This window comes from Acinonyx jubatus, chromosome E1, assembly GCF_027475565.1.
Source record: "Acinonyx jubatus isolate Ajub_Pintada_27869175 chromosome E1, VMU_Ajub_asm_v1.0, whole genome shotgun sequence".
Lineage (NCBI taxonomy): Eukaryota > Metazoa > Chordata > Mammalia > Carnivora > Felidae > Acinonyx > Acinonyx jubatus.
The window spans coordinates 49926261-49947028 of NC_069397.1; the positions used below are offsets into that span (position 1 = coordinate 49926261).

The 20768-nt window shown below is 41.5% G+C and overlaps 2 protein-coding genes across 7 annotated transcripts in view; both read left to right on the forward strand.

Moving 5' to 3' along the window:
* Positions 1-3060, forward strand: part of KCNJ16 (potassium inwardly rectifying channel subfamily J member 16) — a 78423-nt gene extending 75363 nt beyond the window's left edge. The window contains exon 6 of the transcript XR_008293929.1: positions 238-3060. The gene's annotated coding sequence lies outside the window, so the exon portion shown is untranslated. The remainder of the gene's footprint in view (positions 1-237) is intronic.
* A 4579-nt stretch (positions 3061-7639) lies between these two features.
* KCNJ2 (potassium inwardly rectifying channel subfamily J member 2) lies at positions 7640-19582 on the forward strand. 6 transcript variants are annotated; one of them, XM_053211875.1, is made up of 4 exons: positions 7640-8718; positions 8854-8952; positions 12176-12261; positions 14788-19582. In XM_053211875.1, exon 4 carries the CDS (start codon positions 15003-15005, stop codon positions 16284-16286), a length of 1284 nt encoding a protein of 427 aa, XP_053067850.1. In that variant the 5' UTR covers positions 7640-8718; positions 8854-8952; positions 12176-12261; positions 14788-15002; the 3' UTR covers positions 16287-19582. The 6 variants fall into 6 exon arrangements, with proteins under 6 accessions (XP_053067850.1, XP_026903657.1, XP_053067848.1 ...); XM_027047856.2 differs by lacking the exon at positions 12176-12261; XM_053211876.1 differs by lacking the exon at positions 12176-12261 and having other exon boundaries at positions 8505-8519.
* The last annotated feature ends 1186 nt before the right edge of the window (positions 19583-20768 follow it).

The window sequence follows — 20768 nt, forward strand, 5'->3', positions numbered from 1 at the left end:
TTTTATTTTTGGCCGACCGGACTCTGTTACCTGCAGGGCATAGGTCGGTTTTCTATGCACTGTGCTTGATGCTTTTCCGGCACGTTGCTTTGATGGGCTATGCTTTTTAATGGAGCCTGTGGAGGTAGATCCTGAACTGCATGTCCAGAGACGAACCAAATGCTAAAGAAGGCTAATAATACAATTCTAACTGCTCTGCCTGGATCACTGGCTATGTCTGGGTCCTCTTTTTTGTAGGATTTGAAATAATGTATGGACCACGGAGAGCAAAAAGGAACAAGGCGAGCAATGCATGAGGAAAGAAGATAGAACATAGGAGTGAATTAATGTGTGTGCTTAATTCACTTAGGGAAGAGCGCCGACTCATTGTGAGCCCAGGATTGAGGAGACTTGCATACATTTCCACCATACTGCCTGGATTGTGATACTATGGATATAGCATTGATGACGGTCTTTGGTGCTAAATGATGCTTTGACCAAGTAGATGTTCAGATAAGTTCTGCCAGGACACACAAATAGCACTTTCATCGGCCGCTGCTCCAAGGGAACTGCTTCTGTTATGTGTACTTAGCTAGTGTTTTCCAGAAAGACTGCAGCTGTTTAGCCTCAGAGCTTTATAGATTATTCTTTTTTTGGAAAATCCTGAGAGTCGCCACTATCTGCTTTGAATGTTTCGTATTTTAATGCATAAGAAATATGTGTGCAATGGGTGAGTAGATGATACTTTTTTAAAATTGCAAATTGTAAAATATAACCGAACTCTTAAACACCATACAATCAGAATCACGAAAGCAAGCTACTCAGAAACGGAGTCTCAATGCCGACTATAGATCTTTTGTCAGAACTAAGAAACTACAAATCAAAATGTGGCCGTCTTCAGCCTCTTGTAAGGTCTTTAGGTATGACACCATGAGGTCAAGACATAGAACTCCGAGTGTGCATGTGTTTTCATGTTTATATACTTTGAGTTTGCTTTGTGCCCACTAATTTATTAAGTACCTTCCTCCTTTCAGTTAATCCAGTACTAAGGAGGCACTACATTTTTGTATAAAATGGGTTTTAAGCTTTGCCCAAAGGGGAAATACATCATTATTTTTCAAGGATTTTTCTTTTTGGAAAGCATCACGGTGTGTGTTAACATGCATAAGAGATTTAATCTCAGTAAATGTGAAAGCTAGCTTTCTTAAATGATTTTCTTTCCCCAAGTTGACCTAACAGGTATAGAAGAGAGTCTGCACGTATTTCAATTTACATGCAGGAAAATGACAATGAGCTTACAAGAAAGCGTTATTCATAGTGTCAGTTCCTGCCTTGCTAAAATTTGGTGATTCAGTTATTCAAACCATGTAACAGAATAGTTTTAGTGTAAATCCAAGTTTTAAAAAGAGATTTTCTTTGCTGATAAGACCAGAAGCTGAAACACAGACAGAACTGAAGTCTGTGTAGTAAATTCAGAGTTTCTCTGTTACTAACAAGAGAGACAATTTTCTGAAATGCTCGTTTACAGTGATCATTCACCTGGATTTCTTTAACATTTAGAATGGACCAGGGGAAGCTCAAATCTGAATGGAGGAGAAGAAATATTTGGATTTGATCCTAGTTAGTACCTTAAAATATCTAAGTAAGCACCTATAAGATGGGCAGTAATATAACTTGGATTTTGTTTTAGTAACCATATAGGGCTATTATTGTTATTTTTCCTGTCATCATTAGTCATTAATGTTATTGGTGACCGTGCAGTATAGCATTTTAATTTTGCAGAGTTGTGATACAAGTTACTTATTCATAACTTGTACATAGGGCTTGGAATATTAAAAGACACATTTACCAAGGGCCTGGAATTAAATATCAATGGGGGATATACGCCTGCAGAACATGAACTTGTCAATGAAAGAGGAAAAGATCGATCGTATCCTCAGATACTGATCAAATTTATTTTTAAAATGGACGAAAGTCTCCCATAGCGGAGCACAGAAATTGAGCCAAACATTTGGAAATAGGTCTTGTGTGAGGACCTATTATACACTATACACTTTATTCAGTGTAAGAATAATTTGGGGGGAGTTAGTAACTGGCAGCAAAAATTATCAGCCCTATTCTTTGATTTCTAGATTTGTCTGAGCACGGTTGCCGTGAAAAGTTGTATTTTGCAGAAAGGAGAGGAAGAAACCTTGAGTCTGAAATCAGCAGACTTAGAATCTGTTATCAACAGCCTCCACTCACATGAGGAACTTCCTTGACACATAATTTCTCTATCTCGATTTCCTTATACGTTAAAATTGGGATTTGGGAAATCATATGAGGAGAAATGCAGAAGAAAAGATCACATGGCAGGAATGCAGCCAGAGGCAACAGATGAAGAAATGACAGTCCGAATAACGTTCTAACGGTCCTGCTCACATCTCTTAGCCTTCTGTTCAGTCATCGGCAGATCCCTCCCCGTCTAACAAATAAAGGGTCACTCTTCATGCTTGTCTTAAGGGTCTAAAATCTGGCCTGAATTTAATGTTCAATACTAATATCTCTTTTTTCATTAATTTATTCAAACGCTGACCATCACCTAGAAAATCCGCTTTGGTTTTCTCCCTCTAACAGCAACCCATATGCCGACACAGCTAAAAAATGTTCCTAAACTCCTCAGATGCTTCTCTCTTCATTTAGGATTTTCGTACTTAATCAGGCACTGCAAAAGATTGTAATGCTATTTAAAGGGTTATTACATCTAAATATCTCTTTAAAACATCTTATTTCCCCTCAATTAATTATTCTATTTATTAACCTTATCATCATTAGTAGCAGCAGTCTCAAGTAATGTCAATAATTCCATTGCCTAGGTGTTCATCGTGTGGCAAGCATTTTATGTGTCTTATTTCTCATCCTTATAGCAGTCTTTTACAGCTAGCTGGATCAATGTTGCACACACACATCAGGCTGACCCAAAGCCCAAACTCTCACCACCGTGCAATGCCGTCACCATCACCAAGGTCACATAATGCAGAACATCCCTGACATTCAACATATCAGGATTTGCCTTGAAAGAGTTGCAATTAAAAAAACAAACAAACAAACAAACAAAAAAACGTTTCAAGAGATCATACCCTTTGACCTAGTCATTCCACATTTGGAAACCTAACAAAAGATGAAGATAAACAATCTATGTGAGAAGTTAATGCATCGTTACACGAGTATAAAACAAAAATGAATACAAAGGTATAAGAATAGGTGATGGCTCATTAAAGTATGATTCACACACATTACGGACATGAAATACATGTAAACATTAAAATATATGCTTTCCAATGAATTTTCATTGCATGACAAAGAAGTATAAAAAGTAAGATACTCATGTATCAAAAAGCATGACACAATTGATCTTAAAATTATAAAAATATAAAGACACAAAAATGGAAAAAAGGAAAAAGGGGAAGATATATACCGAAGTATTCATAACTTTTTTTTAATGTTTATTCATTTTTGAGAGTGTCAGAGCATGAGTGGGGGAGGGGCAGAGAGAGAGGGAGACACAGAATCCGAAGCAGGCTCCAGGCTCACAGCTGTCAGTACAGAGCCCGACGCGGGGCTTGAACTCAGGTGTGAGATCATGACCTAAGCCGAAGTTGGATGCTTAACCAACTGAGCCACCCAGGCGCCCTGAGAATATGGATTTATTTTTTATGTTTTCCTGCATTCTTCTATATTTTTAATGCTTCTCTGGTACATTTTCCACAATTGCTTTGACAGTTAAAAAAACAAACAAACCAAAAAACAGACCTATATACACTCATACACTTGAGAACCCCACACGCACAAACTGTTAAAGCCTATATCCCCAAATCTAGACGTTCTGGTATACACCCTTTCTTTCAGAAGTAACATTACAGTATCATTGGCTTTACTCAAACTGTGTTTTGTGTTTTCTTTATAGCTTGTGGCACATTCTTTAAATGTCTATAATCGTGACTAACTTTGGTTGTCTGAAATTGTTTTTTGTTGTCGTTAGTTCTGGAAAAAGCCAAGGTGCAGGCATCTTATGGCCGGGCTCCTTGAACTAAGAAGCTGCCATCCGATGGCAGGGCTCCCTGATCTAAGGAGCTGCCGTCCGTGTTAACAGAGAATGAACTGAAGCTTTAGGTTCATTACCTTTAAGGGAGCCGATGTGTCACAGACAACACAGATACAATGGTCATCGTAATCACTGTGCTAAGAGCCTGTGTAACGTAGGGTCTGGCCTGAGGATGAATATGGTATTTTCAGAGTGTAACTGTCTCACCCACATGAAATACATTAAGTCGTCCAGAGCATGACAGAAGAGAGTAATTTACTAAATAATAATTCAGCTGCACTGGAAGTGTGAATTAAAAAAAAAATTCCCACTTAGTACTGCTGGTTTAAAAATATTTGGTGGAAAATAAAGATCATATTAATGGAAACAGTAAGCACTCAAATGATTTCTCAATAAATAACTGTATGGTTTTATTGTACATATATGTATAAACATGTGCATATTTGCAGACACAAAGGTACCTCCCTTACCCGGAGGTTTTCCTCAACTATTCATTACACAGCAAATACGGGACTAAAGCATTTAAACACTCTGAGAGGCTAAAATAGATGTCATAAATCCATATCCTGAAGCTTTTTTACCCAAAAAGGAAACTGACCAAAACAAGGTAACTCCAAGTTTGGCATCTGCTCATACTATTTCAAAAATATATATCTACTTTAAGCCTTTTAGAATATGTTTGTTTTCACTTTGCATACATTTCTAAGCAACCCTGGTTATATAAGTTCTCAGTACAGTGCAGATTAGAATCAACAAATTAGATAGAGCATGATGGCAGCCTGGTATATTTGACAGAAGAAAAAATGAGAAGTGAAGGCTGTCCTTGGTGGAAAAGGGGGAAAGAAAAAAACAAGCAGAAGACTTAAATAAGCTTAGTCTAGAGTCATTCAGTGTAGATGACATTGCTCTTACTGTACCCTGATTGTCCCCCTCTGTTGCAGGTAAAAATGAAATTGCTTGTGTTTATTATAATGATACTGAGTCATTATTCAAAAGTTGTAGTATACTCAGAAATACTGCATTCCATCTATCAACTGACATTTATTGAAACTGACTTATTTCCTTGGCCACGTGCAAAGCAATGAGGCCATAAAGACCAAAAAGACATGAGAGTGGATTTTGAAAAGCTCTTAGGTGGAAAAATATAGGGACAACTATTTGGAATAGCAGGAGAGGAACAAAATATGCTACACTAGGAATGTTTGTAATGGGACAGGAGCAGTCAAAGGCTTACAGTATATCAGAGAAAATAGTTCCCGCCACAAACAAATTTCAACTAATTAGAAAAGCCATTATGCGACACACTGCATTCCCAGGGATGCCAAGAAAAGAAGGCATCCTCACTGTGTGTTACAGTGGTAACAAATGGCAAATAAGGCTTGTGGAATAAATCCCACTGCTTTAGAAGAAACCGTGTCTGTGTAGGCAGAGACATGCAGCATTCTTAGAAGCAGCTTATAATTTATACCCAGGATTGCATGTCTATGGACAGATCTGGGAGCCTACCAGTCGTTTTAGGACATAAACTGAACGAAAAGACAATCCTACCGTCTAGTAGGCTCTCAGCATCCTTAACACAACTCTACATGGTAGTATTTCATACATACTAAGTCTTCGATCCTGAACTTCCCCATAAATTCCAGTTGATTCCACAGAAACTCTTCAGAATTTTTTTTTTCTTGCATCATCTATTTTACCACTTCAACCATAGGCTGCCTTATCCTGTCATTGGGCCATTTGATTTTGCTTGTGCATGGTTTGTCTTCTAATGAGAGACTCTCGGTGTGAATTCCCAGAGGGAAGAAATTGTCCCTCCCACGGCTCTTAAGTCTCCCCTATCACTCTGCATACAGCTAAAATACAAAGTATATACTCAACAAATACATTTAGTGAATTTAATATGAAGATTAACTCTTAGCAATATGTAATCGAAATTGCCAAAGCTGTTTTCCCATAGATAAGATTACATTCGGTGCCTTAAAACACGATTTCCGGGAGCACCTGGCTGGCTCAGTCGGTTAAGCATCTGACCCCTTTTTAAAAAAAAAAAAAATTCAACGTTTATTTTTGAGAGACAGAGAGCAAGCAGGGGAGGGACAGAGAGACAGGGAGACACAGAATCGGAAGCAGGTTCCAAGCTCTGAGCTGTCAGCACAGAGCCCGACACAGGGCTTGAACTCACGAGCTGTGAGATCATGACCTGAGCCGAAGTCAGATGCTCAACCAACTGAGCTACCCAGGTGCCCCATCATCTAACTCTTGATCTTGGCTCCAGTCATGATCTCACTGTTCGTGAGTTCGAGCCCCATGTTTCGTCCTAAGCTGACAGCGCAGAGCCTGCTTGGGATTCTCTCTCTGCCCGTCTCCAGCTCTCATACAGCACTCTCTCTCTCTCTCTCTCAAAATAAATAAATAAACATTAAAAAAAATACCATTGCCAATGGCTTGTCCTCATTGCAGGAGATTGCAAACTCATCTGGTCTACGCTTTAAGTTCACCTGACATTTATTTATTATTTCTTGCTATCAATTATTACTTTGAAGATTACTAAGGGGTTCTCAAAACACAGTGGATGCAAACGAAAGGAGTTTTTCACTTCTCATCATTGTAAAATTGGACGGCATACCTGGTTAACAGAAGTCTGAAAATATATCTAATTGCTAGAGATATTTATATAAGTGCAAAGGAAAGATCTGTGTTCCTAGTGGAACAATCCCTTCTGCGTCACACAACCCTTCATAATCTAACTGCAGATCTGGATTGTGACTAATATTTGGCTCTAATATTATAGGTGGTTACTGTGGAGGGAATCAGTAAGGGCATAACTGTCATTTCCTTGGAAAAATTTAATCCACAGATGGATCCCAACACCCAACTGCATTGGTGTCCAAAACTAATGGGGATTTTTGCTAAATAAGGACTGATTCAGCCAAAAAAAGATACACTCTGACTAGAGAAATCTGTACCATGCATCACTCCAAAAAGTCCTGAAAGCTTTGGAACACTAGAATTTTCCTAATAGGGGCATAGTGACAAGTCACTTATTAATTCAAATGCACACTTAATTTTTTTTTCCCTTTATAACACGAAGCAGTGGGGTTAGTGCCCTCATGCATTTACAAAGTGTCATTTACTTACAAAACTTAATCCTTCATATCTCCTTATTTAGCTAAATAATTAAGGTAAAACCTCTATTCAGGCTGGGAATCTGCGTATTACAAGAATCAATTTTTCTTTAACTTCAAGAAATAAGCCTTGCTGCATGTCAGCCCGTGGTGGGTAAGAGTGATGCTGATGAGAAAGATTAAGGCACGTCTATTTATTTTCCCCCTCCATGACAAAATTTACACAACAACCATAATCTTATAACTTCGTGTTCATTCCTTTAAAGATTCTTCTATTATATGAAACTATCTTGGCCTATGATTATATTCAGTTTATTCAGTTAGAGTATTAAAATAAAACAACTTCAATCCACATGACAGGAAAATGGCACCCCTTTCTGGGTGACTGACTTTCAAAAAGAGCTCATTACCTGGAAATAAAAATGCTGCCTCTCCGAATGCACACGAGCTGGAAAATTCTTAGCTATCTACCGATACACAGACTGAATCATAATAAAGGACATACACATAAATGATTAATTTCCTCTTTCCCTTTAGTCTTAATATGTTTTAAGGGGTTGATTGGACCTCTCGCAACTGTTTCTTAGAAGAAATCCGTGAAGAAACATATTTCAGAAGCAGCTTATTGTGGTGGGGTGAGATGTCACTCATTGTCCTTCCTCTGGCTACACGGAGTTAGCTTGTCTATCTCCACGTTTTTAGCTTTGCGCTGCAGCCTGGGTTTCTACACATCCATCTATTTGGCAGAGTTAATGCAAGCTGTTCCAAAGTAATACATCACTTAATAAATATTAAAGTGGACACACACACCCCTACCGCCACCCACCCCACCCCCACCCCGGGTGAGGTATTATTCCCGCATACAAGGCAAGACGGTCACAGGGTTTGGAGTACTGTACAATCTCAGCAAGTGGGACGGAACAGCAAGACGTTTGGCTCTCAGCGCAGATACGCCGCACGCACAACTTATTTCACACTCTTAATTTCAGTCTCTCGCTCAGCGCCAGGACAGGCGGCACCCTTGCTAAAGCAGGGTTAAGTACGCATCTGCAAAACCTGGCATATTTCACCAGCACCTCCTAGGGGCCAAGTGAGGGAATGAGGCTAGGAGGTGGGTACCGGCGCAGACCCTTTCCTTGAATTGTCAAGTTTCACCTCCCCTACGCACACAAATCCACCAGTCCGTGCCGCCCTGAATACGAGCTAGACTGTGCAAGTAGTTTGGCGACTCTAGGAGGCCTTTTGGAGGTTTCAACCAACTGCACGAAGGACGCATTTGGTCGCTTGAGGAAATAAACATTACACACACACACAGGAATTTCAAACTCCGTGTAAGGAAGACTCCTAAATATACTGTGTCCTTTAAGAGCAAAGCTTCGTTAGGACGCCCAAGTAATCAGAGTTACATGCACTTACTCAATTGACACACACACAGAGACACACACACACCGACAGCCAGACACACGTACACACGGACTAAGCTGTAAAAGCCGCAGGATCCAGACGCGGTTAACACTGAAGTTGACATAGGTTTTTAAAGGGTCTACATGCTCTTGCCTGGTTGCTGGGAATGAGGGCTGGGAGGCGCTGACGCGAGGGCAGAGCTGAGTGTCTGTAGGAGTTGCTGTTCCAGAGAATTCATTACTCTAATTGCTCTGATTTTAGATCAGTAGAGCGTGCCGGGCGGCGGTGGAGAAAGAGACTGAGGGCGGACAGTGCGAGAGGGAACGAGTCGTTCACCCTTCAGAGAAGTCTAGGCGCTTTGTAAGTAATTCACGAACAGCCGGGAGCAGAAAGAGCCAAGCGGCTCTGCAGTTGCAGAAGTTGTGCGCGTCTGAAATCCAGCCGGGTTCTGCGCGCCGTCCCGGTCCCTTTCCCCCATTGCATTCGCGGCTCCTCCGCAGGGGAATTCGGGGGGCGTGGGGCCGTAGGTGGGAGCAAGGGAACAGGGAGGTGAGCCTGGGCTGCAACGCAATGCAATCCTCCCCGCCTGCAAACGGTTCGCCCGGCCCTGGCACCCCGCGGGCCCCTCGAGGAGGACGCACACAGCACGGCCGCCACCGGGCAGAGGAAAAGGGAAGTGTGGGGCTCCGAGACGGCTAAGGAAGCTCATCCCAAGGCCAGGCTGCAATTAGGCGGCCGCAAAAGCCCGGCCGCGGAGCTGCCCACCTGCTGCTGTCCCAGCTGGGGCGCAACTTCCTCCTCCCCCGGCCGGGGCCGGACTCCCCGACCCGGCTCGGAGGGCGGAGGGGGAGGAAGCGGCGGCAGGTTCTCCTCGCTGGCAGCGCCGCGGGTCGCGGGTGTAGCATCCTCCCCTCCCTGCCGCGATTCCCGGGGCCGGCCGTGCGGCCAGGCGCGCCGCGATTGGCCGGCAGAGGCCGGAGGGCGGAGCCAGGCGGGCCGGTATCTCAAAAGAGCCCAGGATATTGCAGAGCGCACTAGAGCCCTGGCCAGCGCACAGTCTCACTCGGCGCCGGCAAGCTGGGTCTTGGGGATTCTGGTTTGCTTTGGCTCACTCGCTTTTACAAACTACTGGATCTTACATGCCTCTGTACCCCCCACTTCCACTCCATGTCCCCATGCTCCTGCGCCAGCAACAGGTAAGGGCTGCTGTGTGTTTTCTTCCCTCCTTGTCTCCCGCTGCCTGTGTGTCCGGGGGAGTGGACTCGGGCCGCCGTCGCCGACCCTACCCTGCCCCGCTGCTCCAGAGGTGCCCAGCTGTCACGCTGCTGTAGCGCTTACCCACGCTGCGGAGTCCCAGATCATGCCTATGGAGTTTGTGTGCGCACCAGAACATCCCCAGAGCTAAAAATACTGAGACATGCTTGGAACAGTTGAGCAATAGAAACAGATTTCTCTGCAGCATCTGTGTGTGCTCATAACTTCCAATGCACCAGCTGTAGCGAGATACTGAGTTTGGAGACATGGGCCAGGGAGCCTGTGTTCGATTCTCGCTCTAAGGGAAGAAAAAAAAAAAAAAAAAAAAGGCGGGGGGTGGGGAGTGCTTCTAGAACACTGGTCTCAAACCTTGGCAAACTTGGGACTCAGCAGTAGTCTTGATCCTTGGCGTTTTTTTGTTTTTGTTTTTGTTTTTGCTTTTTTTGTTTTTTTTTTTCTCTTTGTCATTGCTTCAAGTGTAGCGTCGAGTTCCAAACAGAGCGAGCGACTCTCAAAGTTGCTTTGCTGGGGAAAGAGAGCGCGAGCCCGCGTTGGATTTGAGCCCGAAGACAGCAAAACTTTCACATCATATGTCACTCTGTCCTAAGCAACGTATTATTCTTAGTAATAATAGTATTAATACCTAAGTTGAAGACAGGGTGATTTCAGGAAAGCACAGTGGTCAAAATGACTCGATTCTGCAAAAGGATTGCATCATAACATAGACTTGTCATGACAATTGAAAAAAAAATCGAGATAGGAAAAGGGCAGTTTAATGTCTGTGTCTGGATAAGCCTAGCAGTAGGATGGTAACTAGGATACCGCTGTGAATCCTGGGGATTTTCATAAGCTCAGAATTTACCTGTTAGGAAACAAGGCATTGAAAACGTGTTTTAGGTATGAAAGAATGCATATTGGCTTTTACCACTTACTTTCTTTTCACATTAATAATCAAAAGGCTGTCAGATTTCCTCTCACTAACCACTGCCCTGTGTCTGCTATATATTACCTGTACACTTATTAGCTTTTTCTCAGCTCCCCTCCTCCCCCACCCCTGAGTGGCTTATTTATATTTGCCAATATCTGAAAAGTCTCCAGGCTCAGGAGTAAGAGCTATTACTTCCAGGATGGTGAGAGGGGTCAACGTTGGGGTCAAGGTCATTTAACTTTGCTTTAACCCCTCCCCCTCAGGTTTTGGTGGCACTTTCTTTAATGTTATTGGCATCCATAGGAATATTTGCTCTAAACGCTTGTGAATTTGGCTTTTTTTTTTTTTTAAAAGACACACAGTATTTCTGCTACCTTTAGATGCTCCAGCTGTAGAATCTCTGGTTAGCTTTAGAGTCCTTGAATAACTTTTCCGTAGCGTGAAAGATGGGCCACATTTTTACCTGAACTGACAGACTGTTGCAGGTTTTATCTCACCAAAATGTGTATATTTCTCAGCATTTGCAAATGCTGAATGATGCTACGTGCATTGCCGAGTATAAACGGTAGAGTGCTCACATAGATAAATGCATATCCCTCTGCCCTTCCCCTCCTGCCCCTCCCCCTCCCTTCTGTTTACTGAGCTTCCAAGAGGCTGCTTTGCCAGCAGTTGTGCTCACATAGCAACATGTGCCCTGAGCACACTCAGGCTGGTCTATATGGCGTCAGCTGGGGAATAACTGCTCTAAACACTCATTAGCAGACCTTTCTTTCAGCCCAGCACACTTTCTTTACCTATCCTTATTTCCTGTCCTTAGTTAGAAACTTTCTTATCCACTGTTCACCGGGACCTTATTATGGGACACATTTATTCTTCATAATTATATTTTTCCTGTTTTTTATAACCCATCTTGGAAGTATTTCCCATATGGTAAAAACGATTCAGATTCACTCATTGATACAGTGTTATCTCCTTGACCTTGAATTTATCTGTAGTGCTCTCTCTCTTTAACATCTACCTAAGATTGAAATGGCTGAACTATTTTTTTCCATTGCTTATGCTTAATTTTGGCTCAGCCTATAAATAGTCTTAACATGAACACCACCACATGTAGCCTCTCAATTTCCCAGAAATACTTTCTACCTCATTGGTTATAGCCTGGGTAAAATGATTATTTGTATCTATTAAATTTACATCAGGGCCTGAAATATTTTGGCTCAGAGGGGAATTTACACATCAAATCAACTATGGATTTTCCTGAATTGTACCCCTCAAGGAGTCACGTCACTTAGTGATCTCCTCTACTCTTGATTGAATGTTTCTCACACAATAATTTTGAATGTATGTCTACAATAAAGTTGCATGAAAGCCCTGTTCCTAATGGAAGTTTTTTTTTTCTAGACACTCATGAATCGGTGATTTTCAGTGAGAGAAAAGCAGGCAAGGAAGTTTTCTGCTTGCGTAAAGTCAGTTGGGCATGTGAGTAGGTCAGTAAAAAGGACATTCATCATAATGAAATATTAAGACAATCACCCTAGCAAACTGTGGCAGGTTTAGAGTTTTGCTCTGTGATCAGTTTCCCAAAACTCTGAATATACATAATGTGTGTAGACACATATACACACAGAAATCTGTTTTGGAGCATATCTATTCGAAGTGACAAAATCTTCCATTTTGCCAAAAAACAAAAAACAAAACAAAACAAAACAAACCATCTTTTTTCTCCTTTGCAGGCAGAAGGGTAAAATTTCTAAATGATGCTCTGCATGTGGAACAAATTCTGTCATTAACAGTGGAAATAAGACAATAATAGTCGCTCAATACAGGCTGTTTTCAAGTTCTAAATGCAGAAAGCTATCTGTAGGAAGCTGGTATTGTGTTTTGTGGAATTCGAACTAATGTCCTGGGGTCAGGATTTTTGGAAGATCGTAATTCAGTCTTTAGATTTCATATGGTTGTTATGCTTTAATCTGGAAAGAGTGAAGAAATAAGTCAGAAGAAATTTGAAACTGTCTACTCGTGGTCCCTAATGGTAACTCAGATGGAAGGCTTGTTTTGAATCATGAAAAGGGAATTTCTTGGTGTCAACTTATAATATAAGATTCTGAAGTCATTCAGAGCTCAAGGATACAAGCACTATTTAAGTGAGCTTTCTCCCCATCCCCCTTTTTTGGAAAGTACACCTGTATCTGCTGTTATATTATTATCCCTATCTGGTTTTGTGTAGAAATCCTTGGCAATTTCACATGAGCCCAATAATCTGAAATCACTGTTAAAACAATTCTTTCCATGTCCAGGACCTAGAACCCTGAGGAACAGGAGGCTTGTTCCTTTTGTCCAAGTACAAACTTCGTAGGGAAGCAGACAAAACATTGAAGCAGGTGGAAGACTGGGAAGGCACAGTAACTTCTTTTTATAAAGTAATTCAAAGGCACTTTCAAATCGGGCATCATTTAGGTGTCAAAAGCTGCCAAAATGTAACACACATTGCAATTTTCACAGATGACTAATCTCAGGAAAAATGTGTTGGGGCACATTCTTGCATAATAACTTGGATAAGGAGGGAGAAGCGAAAAGCCTGTAACGAGGCATTTTCAAAGACAATACACCTTGCCTCTCTTTAAGGGGGGTGTACCAAAACAAGATACATGAACAGCTTTATTTATTTATTTTTTTTTTGCAGTTGGCTTGGCTGAGATTGGTTCTGTTAACCACTTAATCCTAACAGCAAATCTCTGCTCCTTGCATTTTGGTTTTCATTGTCCCCCTTTATTGCAGGAGATCGATTGGGTTGTTTGACAAGTGGAGGATGGCTTTTGGTTTTTATATGCCATATTAGTTTTGTTAATTTCTACGTGGCGAAGAAAACTTGTTAGACTTTATCTTACATTTCTGTTTGTTGGTCAAGGAAAAAAATAGTTTTCTTTGGAGTGAAGATGGGAAGTTAAATAGATAGTTTTTACCTAGGTTAGGATAAGGCAAGAGGAAAATATCGAAAAACTACTATTTGTTCACATTAGGTAAAGGTGAGTGCCTTCTCCATGGGAACATATAGCAAACAAGAGCGCTCGAAGTGAAAGTAAACTGACAATTATGCTCTACTCCTATAAAGTTGTCTCTGTTTGGGAAGACCCAGAATTGGACCCACATGAAATGAGTTCCTGCCTTATCTCAATTCGCTAAAGACCTGGTCCTTTGGCACAAAGGTGCTTACTTCCTAGCCTGTCATTACACATGGCGGTCCCATCTCCAGAGAATTTCAGGACTCATTGCTAGGCAACAGACTCGCTCTTTATCCCCCAGAGCAAACCTACGCCTTCAAGTCAGAATCACTTGCACTAACAGAGATGTTATCAGGCATTTCTGCAAAGTGGCTGCTTGCAGCGTGTGAAGTGATGCAGCAAGCCCAAACAGTCTCCAGAAATTGGGACCGATTTCAGATCATCATAAGGGCTGTCTACTCAGTTTTATCATTTAAACAAAATAGTCTGTGCCTTCTGCTTTCCACCGTGTCATCAAGGGCTCCCATATTCTCCCACAATGCGCCTGCAACTCAAATTAATATTAATGTTCTGCATTTATATGAAACGTTCTCTAGACATTTTGAGTTCCCAAAACCCGGCGACAGACTTTGGACTTAGCAAGCCTTTCTCCTGCTTAGTAACTCGGGACCCTAGCATGTAGAGAAGGCAAGAGAGAGAATAAGAGAGGTTATCTGTAAAATAGAATCTCCTAGATTGCTGGAAAAAAAATAGGGAGAAAAGGACCTGAAATGTTGGTTGAAAGGCTGTTCCAAACAACTAACTCTTCTATGTTTATTGACTTTGTTTATATAATACAGATATTTTTTAGGGTACAAAGAAATGAAAACTCCTGTTATTCAATGCAGAGTGTATTTCTCTATCTCTGACTGTATCCTGCTAGGACATGTTGCCTTAGGGAGTAGAACCCTTCAATAATGACTTGTTTTCTAATGAATAATGTCTTTTGTCTGTCTGTTTGGTTTTTTTCAGGACATGTACCCTGGATGTCAGCTGAGTTACTAAGGTAGTGCTGCATGTCAGTAGACAGACCTTGGTAGAACCTCAAGGCTCCCGGAGACCCCCATCTCTCCTTGTTTTTTTGTGTGTGTGTCCTCACTGAACATTCAAAACTGTTTCTCCAAAGGGTTTTGCAAAAACTCAGACTGTTTTCCAAAGCAGAAGCACTGGAGTCCACAGCAGAAGCGATGGGCAGTGTGCGAACCAACCGCTACAGCATTGTCTCTTCAGAAGAAGACGGGATGAAGTTGGCCACCATGGCGGTTGCAAATGGCTTTGGGAATGGGAAGAGTAAAGTCCACACTCGACAACAGTGCAGGAGCCGCTTTGTGAAGAAAGACGGCCACTGTAATGTTCAGTTCATCAATGTGGGTGAGAAGGGACAACGGTATCTCGCAGATATCTTTACCACATGTGTGGACATTCGCTGGAGATGGATGCTGGTTATCTTCTGTCTGGCTTTCGTTCTCTCGTGGCTGTTTTTTGGCTGTGTGTTTTGGTTGATAGCTTTGCTCCATGGGGATCTGGATGCATCTAAAGAGAGCAAAGCTTGTGTGTCGGAGGTCAACAGCTTCACAGCTGCCTTCCTCTTCTCCATTGAGACCCAGACAACCATCGGCTATGGCTTCAGGTGTGTCACGGACGAATGCCCAATTGCTGTTTTTATGGTGGTGTTCCAGTCCATCGTGGGCTGCATCATTGATGCGTTTATCATTGGCGCAGTCATGGCAAAGATGGCAAAGCCGAAGAAGAGAAACGAGACTCTTGTCTTCAGTCACAATGCTGTGATCGCCATGAGAGATGGCAAACTGTGTTTGATGTGGCGGGTGGGCAATCTTCGGAAAAGCCATTTGGTGGAAGCTCATGTGAGAGCACAGCTGCTCAAATCCAGAATTACTTCCGAAGGGGAGTACATCCCCCTGGATCAAATAGATATCAACGTTGGGTTTGACAGTGGAATTGATCGCATATTTCTGGTGTCCCCCATCACTATAGTCCATGAAATAGATGAAGATAGTCCTTTATATGATTTGAGTAAACAGGACATTGACAATGCAGACTTTGAAATTGTTGTGATACTGGAAGGCATGGTGGAAGCCACGGCCATGACAACACAGTGCCGTAGCTCATATCTGGCCAATGAAATCCTTTGGGGCCACCGCTATGAGCCTGTACTCTTTGAAGAGAAGCACTATTACAAAGTGGACTACTCAAGGTTCCACAAGACTTATGAAGTGCCCAACACTCCCCTTTGTAGTGCCAGAGACTTAGCAGAAAAGAAATATATCCTCTCAAATGCTAATTCATTTTGCTATGAAAACGAAGTTGCCCTCACAAGCAAAGAGGAAGATGACAGTGAAAACGGAGTCCCAGAAAGCACTAGTACAGACACACCCCCTGACATAGACCTTCACAACCAGGCAAGTGTACCTCTAGAGCCCAGGCCCTTACGGCGAGAGTCGGAGATATGACTGCTTCCTTCTCTGGAATATTTACTTTAAACTACAGTCTGTTGGTCAAAGGCCCAAAACAGTTATTCAGACGACGGTACTGGTGAAGAGGTGGGTCAAGGCAAGTGGCCACAAGGGACTGAGGCTAGTACAATGGTTTCAGAGAAAGACTGTAAGCTCGGAGATGAACATAAAGCACTCAACATGCCTCCCCCTCCCCACCCTTCCCACCCCCACCCCTGTGACCCAATGGCACATACATGTTGTAGAATAAGTTATGGGGTCTTTATGTATTGTTTTGTGTTTTTACAAAACTTGAACTTGCAGGCAAGCCTTGGTTGGGTATTTGACTAATCCAGAATGCTTCTCTTTAGGGAACAAGAATGTTTTTAATGGCATAACAAAGGCAAGACTCTGCCTTAATTTTTGAAAAGCTGCTAACTACATGAACACAAATTGTATTTTTGTTGTTGTGTAGTTTTTCTTTCGTGTAATTTAAAAGTCAGTGTTGAACTTTGTTGAAAGCTCATGATATGTGCTTCAAAGTGGCAAGTGTTTGCCAAGAGCTGCCAAAACGAGAGCCTGATTTTTTTGAGGCCAGTAATTTGTTTGCTAGAATTGATTTTCTCTCTCTCTCTTCCTCTCTCTCTCTCTCTCTCTCTCTCTCTCTGGTTACATAAGGGCATTATGTAACACTAGCCAAATGGTAGCCTCTGGGTTTGTTTGTTTTGTTTTGTTTTTTTTCTTCCATGATGTTAATGGGTTATCTCAAATTTTAAGTTAGACTACCTAAAATAAATACCAAAGATAATGCACATTTTTGCACAGTGGAGCTTATACTAAAAGGGATAAAAAGCCCCGTGGCTGCCTTGAAATCAAGAGACAGTAACTTTGAACCTCAGCAAGACCTTGAACTGCCCTTTCCTTTTTCACCTTATTCAGAAAATAGAACATCATACACACGGAGTCTAGTAAGTGTAGTGCTTTTTCAGTTTTGTTCTTTCATGCAACTTGTGTATGATAGGAGAAAGAAGAAAGGGGAAGTAAAATTCACACATACACAATATTAAATATCTTTTCTTTCCTGCGAGGTAGGGCTGGCCAGGCTAATGCATAAGGTGCGAGATGGCGATGTGCTCTTAGATTTTTCTGGGTTTCCCCTTTTTGCACATTCCAAAATGTATTCCTAGGTTGGAGTTCGTTGGCATCCTCAAGGCTGAGCCGTCCAACATGAAAGATAAATAAGGTTAAACCCTTGTGGCTGAATTCGTTGCCCCAACTGTCAGGACACTTCCAGCTTGACTTTGCCTTTGAGAAGATGCCACAGCTGGCCTCTAGGCTGGTTCTTCCGGTCGGTCTGTGTGGAGCAAGTCCCCTGGTGTCTGGGAAGCTGCAGATGCCAAAGGGGGAGCCAGCGAGATGTGGACCAGCCACTTCTGATGTAGTACATCAGCTCAAGTATTCAGGAGGGAGAGGAGAGTTACTTTCTTTTTTAGTGGTAGAGGGTAGGAATGAAAATATCGCAGTATTTTAGGGTCAACAAGAGCCATAGAAAATATGAGGCGGCCACAAGTAGAGGAGATAATGAACTACAAGGTTTACTTCTCCTTTATATATGCACACCTGGGGTTGGATCTGAGCTGATCCTTCTAGCCTGTGGATCCTGAGAGCAGGTTACTAAGGACACATTGTTTTCGAGAAGTCTCTCCTGCCTGGCTGATCGAAACTCTTTTATTTTTTCCCTCTTGCTCTAACTCAATAATGGAACTCTTTTTTTTTGGCTTAAAGTTCCTTATGTGTGAATTCGGGGGGGGGGGGTGCTGACTTTTCTTTTTAATTGGAGTCTCAAAATCAACTCTCTTACGGTATTATATCCCTGTATGCCATTAAAAAACAGCTTGTTCTGGAATCCTGTGTTTTGTAAATTGATGTGTGTGATAGTCTCTGGTTCTTGAACAGCCATCTCTGAAAGCAGTGCCTGCAATAATATGACAGATTCTGCTGTTCTCAGCCTTCAAAGTCGATGGGTTTGAAAACTGGTGTTCTTTTCACCGAAACCAAGACAGAGATGTCAAGCAAGTGGATGCTATTTTAAATCCAAATGTAAAGGCAGGTTTGGAAAGTTGTTTAGAGAGTTGGAGGAATTGGGGTTGATGGGACAAAACGATTGACAGAGAGGGAACAATTTGGCTGTTGACAGTGAGTGAATACTGAGGGCTCCAGCTGCTGCTATTTCGATATGTTGCAAAGGAAAATAATCAAACCAAAGAGTATTCGGTGATATGTAAATGAAAGGAAGATGCGATGGAGAATGGGGGTGACCACTGAGAAGGTTCCTCCCAAACACACAGTGCTGCCACTTAAAAACACTTGAGATATTTGAAAGGGGGTGGGTCTGGGGGCAAGGATGAGGGAGGGAAATCTTTCAACTTCTTTCTGAAAAAAGGAAAAAAAAATCTAACATTTCTGGTGCACAGGTTTGTTTTTGTGTTTGGTTTGTTTTTTTTTTTTTCTTTTCCAAGAAAATTTTGCAGAAGCTATGTTTTTAAAGTGTACATTTTATAAAGTTTATCAGATATTTTCATATTTAAAGCCAAATGTAAATAGACGTCTGTAAAGGGAAAAAAAATTGCCATAGAAAGTATAATTTCCATAATTTCTGAGAGCGAGTACCTATATGCTACCGGTTAGCATGGTTTTAGCAAATATTTACCAGCCTTATAAGGTTCGTGTTACTATGTTCTGTTATTTATTTCAGCATGGACTGTTCATTTGAAAGCTTTTTCTAGTTATTAGTATTTTTAACAATTACAAGCTTTAAATGGCAATTTTTTTTTTTTTTTTTTTTTTTTTTTTGTCAAGAGCCAAGACGCAGGTAATGCACAACATGTCTTGTTGCATTTTACCTTCAAAACATTTGTCCTTATTGACTGGGTCTCCTTTCCGTAATTAGCGCACATATGTCATTAGAATGAAGACAGAGGAGATTCGCCGTGAATATCTGGGGTCTGTTCCCAGCTAGGTGTTGCTTCTCTATTGCAAGCAAACCCCCGTTGAATTTACTTAGGAATTGCTCCCTTTTAAAGAATTTTTGCTCGTGTCTGGATGGGCATTATATTTTTGGGAGGAGGCATAGATTCCTGGCTATCCTATTTTTTAAATAAAAGATAGACAAAGTGAATTCTATTTTGACTATTGAGAATAGAATAGTTTTCTATCCCTCTAAGAAGTATACTTGAATCAGACATTGTAAGGATGTCGCTATAGCACTGTAGCCATTTCCAAATTCCCGGAGAAAGTCTGTTTTACCTTAAAAACACACACACACACACCTATTAATGCGTTATTTTTTTTCTCCTCATTTCCTTTCTTCCCTATAAACTTCCATCCCAAACCTTGATGTCTGTTTGATGCACTCCGTCCCCCCAAATCATGTTACCCTCGCAAATAACAAATGTCAGTTCATGTTTTATAATAAGCCGCTCAGTAAGGGCAAGAAGCTTGTTCTGAGAAGCAGAGTGAGTTCTTTTTCACTCTGGGTCTAATAAATGTTAAGGTGAAAAATAAAAGTGTTCTATAGGCACCTCCCAACTCCTGACTAGAATCTCTTTTTCTAGTTCTGTTGGGTTTCAGCTCTGGGCTCTTGCGAGTTGAACAATCCCGGCCTTTGACAATCGTGATCACTATTATTTTCCCATTTGCCGTCTTTTTGTATCTAAAAGTCTTCCTATTGTACTGCACAAACCATGGATTGTACATATTTTTATATGTCTTATTTTATTATTTCTGAATAAAAAATTAAAAATTGAGGACAAATTCGTGCAAGAGTCTGTGGGCTTCCTGTGTGATTGCTGTAGAATTGCTGAGATCGGAAGCAAATGTTTCCAAACAATAGGACATAAATCCTGACCTTTGGGAAGAATAGAGCCATAGAAATTGCCCAAACAGGGAGGTGTGGTGGAGTGGCAGATGAACTTAATCCAAGTTAGAGGAAGTCAAGCTCATATTTTGTTTTTGGACAGAATGTCGTAGGTAGAGAGAGGATGGAAAACAAAGGAGCAGATAAAACTGACAAATTCATACGCTTTAGCTTTTGACTCTCTGTTTAATGACGATAGTTACCCTTTATGGAGCCTGAACCATGTGTAGGGTTCTGCCGTCTACCCCCCCAACCCCGGCCGATTAGGATACTATTATTCCTGTATTATAAATCAGGAGTTGGTAAAATTGTTCTGTAGAAAGCCAGACGGTAAATATTTTGGGCCTTGCAGAACAGAGAATCTGTGTCAACAATGCAACGCGGCTCTTGTAGCCCAAAAGCAATCACAGATAATATGAAAATAAATGATGTGTTTCAATAAAACTTGACTAATGACTGGTGGGCCAGATTTGGCCCATGGCCTGTAATTTACCAACCTTGGTTATAGAGGAAACTGAGGCTGGATTTAAAGCTAATGAATTGCTGAGATGGTATTTGAATTCAGGTTTTAACCGCCTCCCAAC